We start from the raw sequence: 16,072 nt of genomic DNA, 5'->3' as shown, positions 1-16,072 counted from the left end.
TGGCGCTAGATGGCTGGGTTAAGAGGTCCGTAAATGAGTGTGAGTGGTCAGTGGAGTGTCCCGAAACTTTCTGCCAAAAAATCTGCACTTGGGCTGCCATAGACTCCAATGGCAGAAGTGTAATAATAGAAAAAAGCTAGTAACTCAATGGGTGCCTTCGCAGCTTCGCTGGTTGGCCCCCAATAATCAGTCTGAAGAACTGGGGTGCTGTTTGATCTCCACCGCAATTTCAGTAGCAGAGCTTTGTAAGGGTGAAATGTATGATAGTTAAATCATTTCCCACTGCCGTTTGGAACAAGTTAACTTTAGCAGCACCAAACTACCCTTAATCATCTAGGCTGGCACAGTAATTAGCAGGCTCACGTCTTCATTTATACCCTTGAAGGGGGGAGTCCTTGTGCTGCTGCCAGAACATAGTAATTCTCTTATGCTGTTTTCTCTGTAGGTTAAAGGTCCTCTCTCAGGAGGACCGATGGCAGGAAATTGAGGGGGGCATCATATTTGGTGTGCTGGTTTCAGGAGGGCATATTTACATACAGTTACTTCACAGATACTTTTACCCAAAGTGGCCTACAAGTGAGAAGAAGCAATGCAAGTGAACACCAGATGAAAGAGGAGAGGTAAAACTGAATACAGATTGCTGCGAACAGCGCACGCCAGGGTCACAGGACCTAATGGGCCGCATAGACAAGAGAAAAGGGATGGAAGAGGATTTGCTTTTTAGACATTTAAGTGGTTAGAAGTTTTCTTTTAAAAGTATTTTGTTGGGCTGTTTGGCTTTATTGAGATAGGACAGGACAGTGAAGAGTGAAGAAGTGCAAGGGAGATAGAGTTGGACCGGGAAATAACCACAGGTCAGATAGTTTGTGTCCTAATCAAACCAGATACATAGATTAAACATGCATTGCAAAAAATATTCAGCATTAAATCTCTTTCTCTTTAAGATATCATTTATTTTTTGAAACATTCCAGTCTAATGAAAAAATAAAACAATTAGTTGTTCATTTTGCCTTTGATACTGTGATGCACACATTTAACAATTTCCTGACAGGAACTTTCACATTTCTCTATTTCTTATAGAATATTCATATATTTTTTTATGAGTAAAAGGACACCATGAAACAGAGTGTGTTCTTGGAGTACTCTGAGGCAAGGTTTCTCCAAAACGGTGTAGTTGTATTCTACTCTTTGTTATATGTTCATTCCCCTGGAATCATTATGTTTAGACAGCACTAACATGAATATGAGAGTTTAAGTTTCAAGATATCATCTCAAATATTTATATGATCATGGACTTGCACAGCCCAAATCATAATACCATTTTTAAAGGTCTATGCCCACCTCTTTCTCACAAAATCTACTGTAAGACCATGTATAGATTTATTTGTCACCTGTGAATAAATAGTTTAAAAACCAAAAGTGATGAGTCACATTTTCGGTTCAGATCTGCTTTTGTAGCTATCCATCTTCTAATTTTGACTGGAACCTCTTCAAAGGTCAAACTGAAAGAAGGGAAATGAACAGTCAACACCTACTACAAATTCCCTTTGCAGCCATGTGTGGTCTTTATGCCTGATTTGTAACACACTGCTTAACTGTCAGTAGAAGCCAAGATATATGGTCTTGCTGTATAGTGCTTTGACACATGGCTTACAGGTGAGATGTTAGCAAAATCCTTACTTATCCTGGTTGTCCTGATTTGCAATAACAGTCTGGAGAAAAGTGCATTTCACCACTTATCATTCATGTCTGATGTTGAATTTTAATAACTTTTCTTTTCAGTGCGAAGCCATGGCTCCTTAAAAAAAAAAAAATCCCTACTAAAATACAGCTTAATGTCTAACACTACTAAATGTCCTTAACAATGTACTATGACAGATGGACATAAAACATTGTCAGTTCAAATGCTAGGCTACATACATACAAACACATTAGGGTCAATCACAACCCGCATGATATGACCAGCCAGAGTCCGGCATGGTGGTAAATTGATCAGTCTACAGCTTTTCAGCCTATATGGGGCTTCATGTGAAGTGAGGCTCTACCTAGGTCTGCACTGAGGTAGCTGTCCTCTTTGCTGCCTTTCACTGGCGTACCACCAACACACAAAGAGATATGTGGGATATTTGAGTATGCAGGGTTTAGTCAAGCATTATGTAAATGTTGCAGAAGTACACTGGCGTTGAGGCAAAAACACTGCACACGGCTGGCTGGCTGTTCAGATCCAAAGCACTTCGCTTGGTTTTAATGGGAGCACTTGAAGGGTGTGAGATGCGGGAGCCATGGAAACATGTTTGTTTGGGACCTCCAAGGTAACCAAGCACACACAAAATCAACCTAGATCAAAAAAACAAAACAAAAAAAACAAACAAACAGAAAGGTTTTTTCTAAAGCTTCCCCTCCTCTTCCTCATTCGTTGAGGAACCTGGGGGTGGTGCTGCTGCTGTGTGTGCCATTCTGTACCGCGCTGCTGGTCTTCCGTCGCGGGAAGAAGTCAGCACGGAGCAGTCTGTAGAAGTAGATCAGGATCATCACGTTCATGATGATCATGGTGACCATGAAGTAGCCGGCGTGATCCAGCCAGCTGTAGTTGTGCATGATGTACCAGGTGAGGAAAAACTGGGCACTCAGACGGAAGGACACGTAGGTGAAGACGTTGAGCAACTTGTTGAAGTTGTAGAACGGAGAGAACTGGGCCCCCGCCAGCTTGAGCATCAGTCGCATGTGCAGCGTGACACTGTTCACCTCTACCAGGAGGGCGATGGTTGCGCCTGCCACGTAATGCTGCATGAACAACGTGTACAGGAAGCTGCACAGCACCTGAGGAGGAGACAGGGAAACTATTTTTTGTGGGGGTAGTCACATTGTCAGGAGTGCTGCTAGAAATGTTGGGCCTTATACATAAAATAATATAGGCCCAGGGCATCCTCAATAATGACAAAATTGGTCATGAGGTTCTATGATGGACCCCTGGACAGTATGGTGTACGCTTTCTGCTGCCTTTTGGTGCCCCACAATTCAAAACTACAAATCCACCTCACACAGAATTAGGGGCACTGAAGGAACTTATTTTGAGATATAACACAGACCTGAAAATGCACATATGAGTACAAAAAAAAAAATACAGTTTTGAAATATGACATTCCTTCATGGATTTGCATTGGTATAGCATGCAAGAAATGTGGTGGATGTGTCAAGACAGGGTGTGACTACAAATACCTGAGTTTACTTAACCGGGCTGGAGTAACAAGGTCAGAGCTTTGATCTTAGAGAGGACCAGTAGTCTCAATGGTAGTACAGTAAGAGAAGGCTTGGTGTGCCTCTACATGCAGCCTCACAGCCAGGCTACACAGGGTGCACAACTGAGGCGTAAAAATAGTTTTAGAATGTATGTGCCTCCATCACGTGTGGTGTAGCTAGTTCCACTGAATACAGTGGATGCTAATTGTTGCAGCATACACTCCGCAAACGGTTTAGTAAGTGTTTATGGTGTAGCATGTGTTGTAGGTGTAGCCTGCCTGTCAGACCTATTGCCTGTTTTCAGTCCTGGGTAATTTCATAATCAGGGTATGTGCGTGACATATTTCACACACAGGCCTGTGTACCCCAACATATTCCAACATTATGTCATTTTTATCCACAAATTGGCGTTTCATTTTAAATTGAAATCACTTCCACAACTCATATTAGTATACTATGGACAGAAAATGTGACAAATCTTACAAATGCAATGTGAAAAAAGTTTAGTGATAACACAATGTCAACAGACATAGTGGGTGTTGTAAGTAAAGGTAAAAATTCCATCCAACAGAAATTCGACATTAGTCTTAGAAAGAGCTCAACTGACTGACCCCATTGGCAGAGGGTATACCTTTGCTATACTTCATACCAACAAGCCCAGAACCAATTGAACCCTAAACTTCACCAACAAAGATTTCCGTCAAACGCTGTCCAGCACATGAGAATATGCAATACGTATTCCACATATGTTGCCAAATGTTCTTTTTCTTACATTACATAGATGGTGATGGCATAAGGGACAATAATAAACATAATAAACAAAATAATAATTTTAGACCATTTAATTTTTGACCCTTTTGAAACAAAGCACACACCCTGATTGTGAAATTACCCTTTGCCCTGTATGTTTGGTCTGTCCCTGCACACCTAAATTAAATAAGTGTTCTATTGTCCTTTTCATTGGGCCCAAACAAGACTAACCAAAGAGATTGTTCAAACCACAAAGTATTACTCAAATTGATAGTCTCTCTATATCTCTACATTTCTTTGGGGGAACACACCCCAGGTCTGCAACTTTACCCAGGGAGGGGAGCATGGCAGTGCACCTCATCCCTACCCACACCTCACAACAGAATCTCTAGGAGGTCCCATCCCATCAAGCAGCCCTCTAATTGTACACCTTATTGATTTACCCCCCCCCCCAAAACACACTCACTCTACCCACTCTGGTCCCACTTATCTCCGACACTGAAAGCGAGATAAGGTTAAGCAAACCATATAACTGATAAGACGATGGCAACATGTCACGCCTTTAGCCAAAACACACCCTGCTAAGCCTTGGTACCAAAAACCTGATTTAAGTGAAAATGGCAGCTGAAATAATCAGTACTGCTGTGCCCATGCCCACATAGAAGTCATCAGCCATCTTTGATCATTTTAATTTTTTCCCTCCTAAATATTTTACTTTGGTTTACATTACTTTTTAATTACTCTGGTTATTGTTTCACTATGATGAGCGGACAATCCAAACAGTGTTGACCACTAATTGAAAACCACATTCAGAAAGGGAGCGTGTTTCGTCTCATAATGATTTGATTAAGGATTCAGAAAGGGTATAATTGTCTCTCTCTCTGTGTGTGTGTGTGTCTGTGTCTCTCTGTGTGTGTGTGTGTATGGGGGGGGGTTGTTAGTAGTCGTGGAGCCGCTATAATGGCCACTCATATCTGCAGTAAACACATAATCTGTATCTGCATCTGCGGTGGTGGCTGGCCTTGGGAGGCCCTGTGGCACAATCCAGTCAATGCTCTGGTCAACTCTCTGCCTGGCGAACAAAGTGAGTGTTGTGATTCCATGGCCGATGGAAACAACACACAGTGGTATTCATTTGGACGCATGAATGTTGAATGCTGCCCCCCGTGCTCTGATGAAAATGTCCCCGTTTGTCTGTAAGGTCACTGGAGGTCAGCAACAGATTAAAATATGCCATAAATTGACTCATGAATTTTCCGGATTTGGGTTATGAAGTGCGAACGGCACCCAAAAGCAAAAGTCATAACACGTCTTAAAGGTGCTATAAGCCACGCAACGCGATTTCTAAGCTAAAACATTTTTTTTTGTCACAAAAAAACAAAATCACCTCACCACCCGTTAGCTGCCTGTGCCCCGAATACACTGTAAAAAAAACGCAGTCTCCGTAGACAGCCTAGGCTCCAAAAACGGGCACAAAACAACTTGGGCAAACCTTGCGCATAAAAACATAACAAACTGTTCCAGTAAATCACCGACGAGATGCGCGTTTGGGAGAGTTTCAATTGCACGGGAGGGAGGGGGGAGGGAGTAACGAGCTAGCTCTCTGTTTAGTTTGAACGTCAACAGAACTGACGTTACCCTGCATTGCTTATAGCACCTTTAAATTAAGTTGAATATTAATCTAAATCTGAAGTGCTGCCAATCACCAAGTGATTTGATTTGAGAACTTACAAAATCACAATATCAGCCCACACAGATATTCATATGATTCGATGACGCATAGCAACTCACCAGAAAATGATGAATCAAGAACTCCCATGAGCCCTTCGCATGACCTGTGAGGATGATGTCACAAGCATCCTGTACAAAGTACCCTGTCCCAACAAAGAAAAGAAATGAACAAAAATATTAGTTTTTAGTCCATGAGTCCATGACTAATTTGTATTATCCTTGTATTTGTATTATCCAACTGGCATGATTAAAGAGCATTATAGCATATAGAGGAATGGGGCAGAGCAGTCACTTATATGAACATTATATGAACTGTGTGTTATTTATTATTTATTTTTTTTAATGTTTGAAACTCTACCATAACTTGTCATAAATAAATTAAGGTTCTTTTGCCGTAAGTGATGGTAACACCAAAAGTTGTTATCCACGTTTGTCTCGACTCCATGGCAGCGTGCTCACACTCTTGTGTGGTTTCTCATGTCAGAGAGAGTGCCCGTGTGTTGCCGTAGTGACATAGAACATAGGGCTGTGACGGTTGCCATGGTTTGATTGATGTGTGGCGGGCTGCTTCTTCCTCTTGACGTAAGCCAAAGACAAAACAGGATACACAGGATATAAATATGATCAGGGGGCTCTGGCCTGAGGGCGGTTAGATCACCACTTCCTCTTGCATTTTAGTCAACGGTGGACAGATTTGATCCTATTTTCGTGTCAATTTATATCTTATAGGGGACATGTTTCTTTCTTTAGGAATGACACTTTAAATAATGTGAATGTAAAGAGCAAACAGCATACTGCATATACACCTAAATTGAGGAGCATTAGGATTTGGGAGTCACAATCAGGTTGAGGCCACTGAGGCATGCATAGTGCATGCTCAAAAGTACCTACCCTGGAGCAGGAACTTTTTTGAGGGAAAAAACAAAACAAAAAGTGACTAAAAGACCTCAAAAAGAGTCCCTACAGGGGCGGTCCCTGCCAATGGAAGGTGCAAGCCCCCCCTTGATTGGCTCTTGAATTCCTGCAGTCTGAAATGGGCTATACTGTCAAAAATGTGACTGACTTAAACAGGTTAAATGTCTTTGCACTGTTATCCACGGGAAGGCTCATTTGTTGACTGAAAATCCCACAGCTCATTATTACCAGCTAATAACTGGACTACCTCATGTAGCATCTGCCACCATATTTACCACTTCAACAGAACCTCTGGTCCGCCTCTGGTCCTGGTTTGGCACGAATACAGTCGGATCTGTGCCTTTACAGCGCCAGATCTACGCCAGGGTTAGCCGCAGTCGGGGTGGATGCCACATTAAGTAATTGGCCACAGGCAGTGACTCAGACACTGTAAGTTTCTTGGGCATTCCCAAGTGTCGGAGACGGGAGCGGAGTGATTCCCATCGGATGTTTGGCTTGTTTACCGGTTGTGCTTGTATTGGACCTGGAAGGTTATGCAGGAGCTTGCGTAATGACCACGTTGTGTGATCCCTCCGTGGGTGGGGTGGGGGGTTTTGTTGTCTGTTGTGGCCTAGGGGGGTTTGTTTTGGAGCTAATGCTACGTCAGGTGACACCACTGGGATTTTCAGAGTAAGGAGTGTCTCTCCTTATGAAAATTAAAGGATAGTGGACTGTGGTATTGTGGAGAGGAAGCTGATCTCCCCACCACCTGGCCCATTGTTCTTAAACCAGGGCATGTTGAACATTTAACCCTAATTGTTAAAGTGTATGTGTGCGCATATTTGTGTGTGTGTGTGTGTGTGTGTGTGTGTGTGTGTGTGTGTGTGTGTCTGTGCCACTATGTGAATGTGCAAACATATCCCCCTGAATTCAATCAGGCTTTTAATGATTTTCTCTTGTGTAGACCTCAGATTAAATTTAAATGTTAAATGTTAAATTCAAAAGGTGACCCCCACTAGTCTACAGGTCAAAGCATGTGTACTCTCATAACCCTTATTTATTCAAAGACTCAACATGCAGAGAAGAAGTGTGTGGCTTTAGTGAGTGCACAGTGGAGCATGAGCTTCACTTTAGTATGGCAGCCAACGGTGGTTCACTGACCTGAGGAAACACAGACGAGGAGATATGAAGCTGGGGTGTAGTAGGAGAAGATGTCCTGCCGCATCATTGGCTCCTGGACCAAGCTGAGAGGAGTGACAGAGAAGATAAAAAACATTAAAACATTGAAACGGTGAAACATTCAAACTATTTTATCTCGTCATCTCAAAACTATATCATGAACCATATCATTGAATGAGCACAGAGGTTTGTCTTTGTGGCAGTACAAGTACAAGCCGTGGCCCACTGGTTAGCACTCTGGACTTGTAACCGGAGGGTTGCTGGTTCGAGCCCCGACCAGTGGGCTGCGGCTGAAGTGCCCTTGAGCAAGGCACCTAACCCCTCACTGCTCCCCGAGCGCTGCCGTTGTAGCAGGCAGCTCACTGCGCCGGGATTAGTATGTGCTTCACCTCACTGTGTGTTCACTGTGTGCTGTTTGTGTTACACTAATTCACCGATTGGGTTAAATGCAGAGACCAAATTTCCCTCACGGGATCAAAAAAGTATATATAATTAATAATAAGTGATTTCAGTATTTATTATCTCTATGGTCATGGTCTATGAAATTATAGTTAAACTGTGACACTAGCTTAAAATCAATTCATCCATGTCAACTGCATATCACTGACCATGTAGTTTCCTACTATCATAACAGAGGCTCAGTTTCATTGTTACCTATCAGTACAGTCATATTTTCTAGTTCAGTGGTTCTTAGACTTTTTTGCCTGGCGACCACCCCAAAAAAAAAAAATAATAAAATAAAATAAAAAAAAAACAATGGCCAAATCTTGCAACCTCCTTCTCTCCACCCAGTGAAATTTGGTTTCACTCTGGAAAATGTTGAGAGATAGGCATTGGAGTCGGAGTCAGAAAATGTCTTCTCTCATAGGTAGGCTATGTCAACACCAAAGGCATTAATGTCAATGGCAGCCTTTGACAATCGGATTCAATTTTCAAAAGACAACTATCACTCATCCAATATGTAATTGGCATTCCTGTGGCAAACATTTAATTGTTTAAATTATTTAATTCAGACTGCAAATCATTTTGTGAACCCTCCCATATTTTTGTCGACCCTCAGTTTAAGAACCACTGAACTAGATATAGAATTGCATTCAGTTTTATACATCATTAGGGAATTTTCAGGGTCAGATCTCTGAGAAGGATCTCTCAAAGAGACTGGATAGCATCTATGCCTAATGTTGTCAGCCCTCTCAACTCAGATTTGCTATAACTCAGTCTACAGTCTGCAGTTTGTCTGTAGTTTCTAATTTAATTCTATTCATTTCTTATACTTTAATTTTAGTCAGTTCTTTTATCATCCTGATCCACAAGCCTCCTGGTCAAAGTCAAGTCTTTATTTGACCACTTCCTCAGAGTAGCTTAGTTTAGAAAAATCAGAGTCACTTACAAAGAAATCTAGGCAACTTGTTGCACTTGAGGCAACTTGTTGAGCAGTGTTGCTTCATGCATCATCACCTTCACAGTTGTGTGGTAAATATAGCCTCTCTTTCACCATCTAGCTAAAGGACCATTGATGTAGGTTTTATGTAATCCCCAGTGGCCTGGCCAGAAATAATTCACATTCTACAATATGAGGCCATACAGGTAATAATTGATTTAAAAATTTAAAGCAACACAATGTAATTTTTTGACTTTTATAACGGCTTCAAACTCATTTTGGAGAATGGACAAATGCAAATGCAGGTGTCTTTGTTCCCTCAGCCCTATGTTCCCAGAGCCCTAGTGTATGTTCCCTCAGCCCTATGTTCCCAGAGCCCTAGTGTATGTTCCCTCAGCCCTATGTTCCCAGAGCCCTAGTGTATGTTCCCTCAGCCCTATGTTCCTAGACCCTCACCCTAACCTAACCCTAACCAAGAAATGTGGGAACATAGGGCCATGGGAACTTTTGGGTAGCTTTTGGGTAGCACTAAATATAGGTTCCCGGTATGGTTCACAGTCCCAGAAGACGGACTTCAATGTAGATCCCTATATTGCGTTACTTTATGGTTGCCATCTCCAAACAAGATTAAAGGTATGAGTGTTGGTGTAGTGAAGCAAGGCCCACATACATTTCCAGATAACTACATAGACTAATGATAAGGATATCTGATGGCACATAATTATGTGGTGTGTCTTTCGACAGAGTTTTAGATTAGCTTCAGGCCTGATAGCATTGTCTAGTCCAGTGGTTCACAACCTTTTTTCAGTGATGTACCCCCTGTGAAATCAGCCAAGTACCCCCTAACCGGTGCGAATTACCGCTACGCTTTAACCACGACGCCATCATTTGAGTTTTGACAGTGATTGACAGGTGATGGCGGGTGGCATGTGACAGGTTGGGTAGAACCATCCTGGTATGGGGGGGACTCTGGGTTTTAAGGATGATGAAATTGAATAGAACTAGCCTACTGAAATATACAATTAATGTTATTAACTTATATTTTCCTGAAATATATATTAAATAATTGTTTTTAAAGTATTTTTGCATGGATTCTACTTTTTAAATATATGTATATTTTAAAATCTCACATACCCCCTGGAGTGCCTTCACGTACCCCCAGGGGTACACGTACCACCATTTGAGAACCACTGGTCTAGTCTACGGTGCTCGCTAGTGAACCTTTACCACAGTGGTCACCTGAAGTCATGCTTCTTGTGTCACTGTGGTAAAGTTCAGACAATCAATGGCCACAGGTCATTGAGAATTTCATTTTCTCTTTCGTTTCCAAGGTCACACACATACAGAAAGTGAATAAAATGTGCTCCTAATGTCAATCTGGTCTTAACTTAAGTCAGAGAAGGAAGGGGCTGCACACTCCGAGTAAATGAAAAAAACATTTAATAGGCGATAACGTTTCGGCCTACAAGGCCTTCATCAACAGTAACAATCTGATCTGCACATGGGCGTGGTGTGTGTTACAACACCTCAACTTAATGCTTAATCGTTTTGCTGGCTCACAGGTTTTTCTGGTTTTCAGTACCTTCATCGCTTTGCAAGGCTTCACCACTCCTTGAAAAGAGGGATTCCATTGAAAAGCCCCTGTTCTTAGTAGCAGCAATGTATGGGTGCTAAGAGTAGCCTAGCCTCTATGTGCAAATGTGTGATTTATGTCTGAACGAGGAAGCTGTTCGTAACCAGAGTTCCTGAATAGTAAAATATCAAAGCATTTACGTCAGGTTTCATAAGGTGCCGTAACGTGTTACGAGTTTCATATTGTGCCATAGAAAACCTGTCAATCAGGTCTAGATAATGATAAAGAATTCCGATCATATGGAGATGTACACTCTACTCAAATTCCTGAGATAATTTAACTACTATCTGCAACTGTCCACATGCAGAACTCATCTGTCCATCTGAATATCTGTGTGTATGTAGGAGCACATGCACATGTGTATGCTTCTGTGTGAGCCTATTTGTTTGTGCGTGAGTGTGTGTCTGTCAACTATGCCCTGTCCACATGACACTACCAGCCTCCTTCACCAAACCATCATGTGAAGCCTCAGTGAATGAACAATGAACCCACCAGTTACAAAACCCACACCCCCCACCCGCCGGCGGCTCACTTACCAGGTCACAGCCCAGACACCGGTCACCAGGGAATGGACCAGCGACACCGACAGGTTCCTCCACTTCCAGAAGCGGAACGCATCCTGCTGCACCTCATCGGGCACTGGAAGGTTCCGCAGCATGTAGTGGACGCAGCGGAAGGCCACCGCACAGGCCAGCACAGAGAGTCCCGAATGCTGCTGCAACACGGGCAGCAAGGCCTCCATCCCTCTCTCGTCCCTTGCTCTTTCTCTCTCTCGTCCCTTGCTCTTTCTCTCTCTCGTCCCTTGCTCTTTTCTCTCTCTCGTCCCTTGCTCTTTCTCTCTCTCGTTCTTACTCTTCTATCGCTCCTTCCACTCCTTAACCTGTTGGTGTACCGAGTGTTTCCTGCTACTTAAGTTCCCCCCTCTCTCTCTCTCTCTCTCTCTTCTCTCTCTCTCTCTGTAACTCTCCTCCCGCTCTTTTCCCTGTGCCCTCTCCTCCAACAATCCCCCTTTACCTCCTTCACTCTTCTTCTGTGCTGTGTTTGGAGGTGTGTGTGTGTGTGTGTGTGTGTAAAATCCAGAGGAGGGCGTGTGGAAGTGCTGCTCTTCCAGGGGGGCCTGTCACTCGCACGCTTGCTCCCCCTCAGCTCCTTGCAGGAGATTCCCGAACAGCTTGTTCCTCGAGTTCAGTGGGCGCGTCCCTCCAGTCTTCTCCTCTGCTCCTCTCTTTTCCTCTCCTCTCTCGCTGTACTTCACTTCCTGTGCCACAGTGGGAGGCTCCTGAAGAGAGACTCCATTCTATTCCACGGTTTGTTACCCCTTACTTTACTTCCTTTCTTCTTCTCTCACTCTTTCACTCACTCACACACTCTCTCTCTTTTTCTCTGTCTGGTTCTGTGCGTCTGTGTGTTGCTGCTCTGCGTTGCCAGTCTCAAGGCATGGAGGGGGAGGGTTCTTGTCATGGAGAGAGAGAGAGAGAGAGAGAGAGAGAGAGAGAGCTGAGAGAGCACAGTGTGAGAGAGAGAAAAAGAGAGAGTCATTGGGAGTGTGCAGAGAGAGAGAGAGAGAGAGAGAGAGAGAGAGAGAGAGAGAGTTGTTGAGGGTGGTGGCCTGCCTGCGTGGAGACAACCACACATTTAGGGAGGAGCTGCAGCTCAACCCCTCAATCTCATATGGTTTAAAAACAAAGCAATCAAAACAAACAAAAAAATAAAGAAGAATGTGTTGGACACAGACACATGGAAAATGCCCCCCATGAAGAGAAGATGTTGTTGTTCATCAAAGAAATGGAAAAGCGGAGAAGAAACTTTCAAGACAATGCGTTTTTTTCCCTTTTGCCCTGGCACAGGCATACTTTCAGTCACACGGCGGCCCGAGGCAAGCAGTCAAATGCCTGTTTATTTGCTGTGGCACTAGAGAAGCAGGAGACAGTGTTTGTCTCTGTTGTTGTGCTAGTAGTGGAGCAGAGACACAGGGAAGAGGAGAGGGCAATTTGGCAACTTTTGCATAATTATAACACCTACTTGTAGATAAGATGGCACGGCAGATAGAAACAAAAAGAGTGAGACCAGAAGAGAAATGATGAGAGAGAGAGAGGAAAAGAGAGAAAGAGAGAGAGAGAGAGAGAGAGAGAGAGAGAGAGAGAGAGAGAGAGAGGGGGCAAGTCCATACATAAACGTGTGTGTGTGATTTCCCTCTGACCCTGTTGTTCCAGAGGCACTCCCACAGCTGGCCCCCATCAGAGGGGGAGGGGACGAGAGGAAGTGTCTGCAGCAGCACTGACATGAGGCATGCAACAGCAGCAGCAGTGCAGAAATGACTCACCACACACACACACACACACACACAAGCATGTTCTAACACACACACACACACACACAAACATGTCCTAATATTGTCAATATTTAATGCTGGTCTCTTATACAGTATTGTCCATATTTATTGCTGGTTGCTAGACTTTAACCCTGCATTGTTGCACTTATTTGCACTACCACCATGACACACACCTTATTAAGCACATTACCACTGCATACTGAATCACAGGGTCAGTCCCTGCCCCGTCACTGCATCTACATCCTTAGTGGGTCATTCCACGTCAGTTCAACCAGGGCCCACGCACTTAGGTCTCAAAAAATTCTGAAAAAATTACCAGGTGTACCTATGTTACCCAGGAGATACACTGTAAAATTACTCTTATGTAAGATCAATACTTTCCAAGATACAGCCAGTTTTACAGGGGGAGGGGGGTGTCGATTTTGTTCGGCCTCTTTTTTTTGTCAAAGTTCACAAGCCCACAGCGCAAGAACTAAACCATGTAGGAGGCTCAAATTGTGCATGCTGGTACATAAATAGGAATAATATGTAGCAAAATCGTTACGTTTGGTCTGGATAATTGATGTCAATGGGGCATTTTGCCCATGTTCAGGGTGGAAAATAAAAAAGAAAGATTTGCATAAGACAAGTCAAATTGGTGTTTTCAAAAAGAAGGGATCATGGATATGGATCAACATATTTAAAAAAATCTTTGTATATTCCCACAAGGTGTTTGGGTGCTCTGAAAATGAGAACCAAAATGGTTTTTTGCCCTCCCAGGTTAGCTCCCAGGTATGTCTGCCAACAACAAGGAATGCAATGTCAAACATCTGCCCCCTGGTGTTGGAAATGCGTTTCTCTTTTTCATTTATGGATGCAAAAGGGACAAGAAACAAGCACAAATATTTGCTCCCATTTGGGAAGCAACAGAAGTAGCCTAGTCTATATGCATACGAATTACATTTGGGTGGTGGGGATGGTGAGTCTTAGGCCTATCAAGCTTTCAGTTTGATGTAGTTCCAACAAGTTCGGTGTAGTTCAAATATTAGTCAGAAGATGGCAACATATTCACATTCTTTGACTTTTTTGCCTGGCTTGGACTATGGAAATGAATACAAACACATTATACTTAAAACTAGCCTACTTGTTACAGAGCGCAGCGCGTCACTTGAACCGACGGATCTCCCGCCAGGATATGAACAATGAAACTGAACATTTTAACAAAACGGGACATTTTAAGCTAATATGAGTTTGTCGGCTGGGCATGATGGACAACTTAGTTTGTAATGTGCCAATGCCATGTGGATGAATGAATGTTGGTGATGACAGTTAAAATGCTTGAACGCGTGGTGAATAGCATTCCAATAAAGACGCGCTTATCGGTTGTGGCGCTAAAAGGTATTTGTTTGCATAGCGTAGGCAATGCGGTTTAAAGGGTTTCAAGTGCGCACATTTAACGTCTTAATAAAAAGAGCTTCTAAAACCTGTATTTAAAGGTTAATGTAGCGATTGTTCTCCTCACCTGTCTCCATGGTGGCCGTCCGTGTAGGCCTACAGAGGGCAAACCCGGTTTACAGGTGGAGACCTTTTTCAATGTTCGGGGCACAGGGGGTGTTTGTGGCCAACTTCTATTATTGACCTTTGGAAGCGCAGTTTTTGTTAATGCACAAGAAAGCTAATTAGTATTCTGCTGCGCAAATGGTTTCCAATGGTTTAAATATCGTTTCAAGACATTAATTGAATTGTGACTGTGATTTGTGAGTGACCAGTGCTAGCCTATTTAATACCTGATTCAGTAGGGGATGCGTCTCTGACGTGACGTGAGTACGTTGAGAAAACAGAGCCTAAGCGTGGACATTGTTCTTTATTTGTTTTCTGTTTGTTCAGTGTTACAGTTCAGTGTAAATAATAATAATAATTTCAAAAATCAATCTTCTCTCCACCCGCTCGGACACACTCTCCTTTACTCTACTAAAATAGGAAGTAATTTCCTTATATATAAATATGTTTGGGATATGTAAAGACTTTATATATAGGCCTAACCTACTATAAACTATTTATTCCAATATGAATTGATCTCCCACAACAGTCCACACAAGGCCTACATGCTTCTCAAATGGACCTATACTGAAATTAGCCAGGCTATATATTAACCTGGATGTGTTTACAAAATTACTCTAGGTGCTTTTCTAATCTAACAAACAGTTTTACACCAATGTTCTAATTTGAAATTACTGTAGTTATTTAGAACATTCCACAAAAACAGCCATTGACAGCCACAAGATGGAGCTACATCTTTAGTTTGATAGAGCAAGTAGTGAAACAACATTTGTCAGTGTAATTATGTGACATTTTTTTTTTATCTCCTGGTGTTTCTTATTGGTTGTAAAGGGATGTTTAAAAGTAGGCATTACATTTTTGGGAGTAGTCAGTCACTATTCTATAAAGTGTTCAGCCTTTCTCATGTTTGGCTAAGTTAGACAAGCTAGACCAGGTAAGTGTCATACCTTGATTTATGAGAAAAGTGTTCCCATCATTGAGGCCCTATAGGTCTGTGGCTCTTCCAGGCAGTTCCAGTACATTCCCCCACCTCTCTGCTTTTTAGGGTGGAATCATTGCAAGGTTGTCCAATTAAGAGATCACATTTCCTCATTCCTTCCTCCAGAATGACAAGCAGATGAAAAAGCCATATGGATGAAATTAATGCAAAATAATGATTTTAATTTCAATTCAGCGTCAGTTCATGACCTGATATAAACTTTTCTTGTTAGCAAAAACAAACTAATAGAGATTGTGTGTGTGTATGTGTGTGTGTGTGTGTGTGTGTGTGTGTGCGCACACAAATAGGCCTGGAAGGAGATGACAGTACTGGTTTACTCAAATATGGAGAGGCTTGGAATTGTCTCAGTAAATCCAGCCTCCAAGAGTGTGTGGAGGGGAATAGTGTGGAGGA

General features: G+C 42.7%; 1 protein-coding gene across 2 annotated transcripts; it reads right to left on the bottom strand.

Annotated features, from left to right (window-relative positions):
- Positions 1-1,815: 1,815 nt before the first annotated feature.
- tlcd1 (TLC domain containing 1) lies at positions 1,816-14,693 on the bottom strand. Of its 2 annotated transcripts, XM_048263856.1 has the most exons (5): positions 14,642-14,693; positions 11,345-12,261; positions 7,777-7,859; positions 5,782-5,864; positions 1,816-2,820 (listed from the first exon to the last, which is right to left on the bottom strand). In XM_048263856.1, the coding sequence occupies exons 2-5, from the start codon at positions 11,548-11,550 to the stop codon at positions 2,410-2,412; spliced, it is 783 nt and encodes a 260-aa protein (XP_048119813.1). In that variant the 5' UTR covers positions 11,551-12,261; positions 14,642-14,693; the 3' UTR covers positions 1,816-2,409. The 2 variants fall into 2 exon arrangements, with proteins under 2 accessions (XP_048119813.1, XP_048119812.1); XM_048263855.1 differs by lacking the exon at positions 14,642-14,693 and having other exon boundaries at positions 11,345-12,325.
- Between the last annotated feature and the right edge of the window lie 1,379 nt (positions 14,694-16,072).

This window comes from Alosa alosa, chromosome 15 (assembly GCF_017589495.1).
Source record: "Alosa alosa isolate M-15738 ecotype Scorff River chromosome 15, AALO_Geno_1.1, whole genome shotgun sequence".
In the NCBI taxonomy this organism is placed as follows: Eukaryota; Metazoa; Chordata; class Actinopteri; order Clupeiformes; family Clupeidae; genus Alosa; species Alosa alosa.
This window is presented reverse-complemented; position numbering and strand designations above follow the sequence as displayed.

Bases quoted from the DNA above. Each gene is read 5' to 3' on its own strand.
- tlcd1 (XM_048263856.1), bottom strand. From the start codon at position 11,550: ATGGAGGCCTTGCTGCCCGTGTTGCAGCAGCATTCGGGACTCTCTGTG. The intron at 7,860-11,344 runs GTAAGTGAGCCG...CACTCCTCTCAG, and splicing joins GGTGTCTGGGCTGTGACCTG to CTTGGTCCAGGAGCCAATGA. The intron at 2,821-5,781 runs GTGAGTTGCTAT...TCTCCTCCTCAG, and splicing joins TCTTGATTCATCATTTTCTG to GTGCTGTGCAGCTTCCTGTA.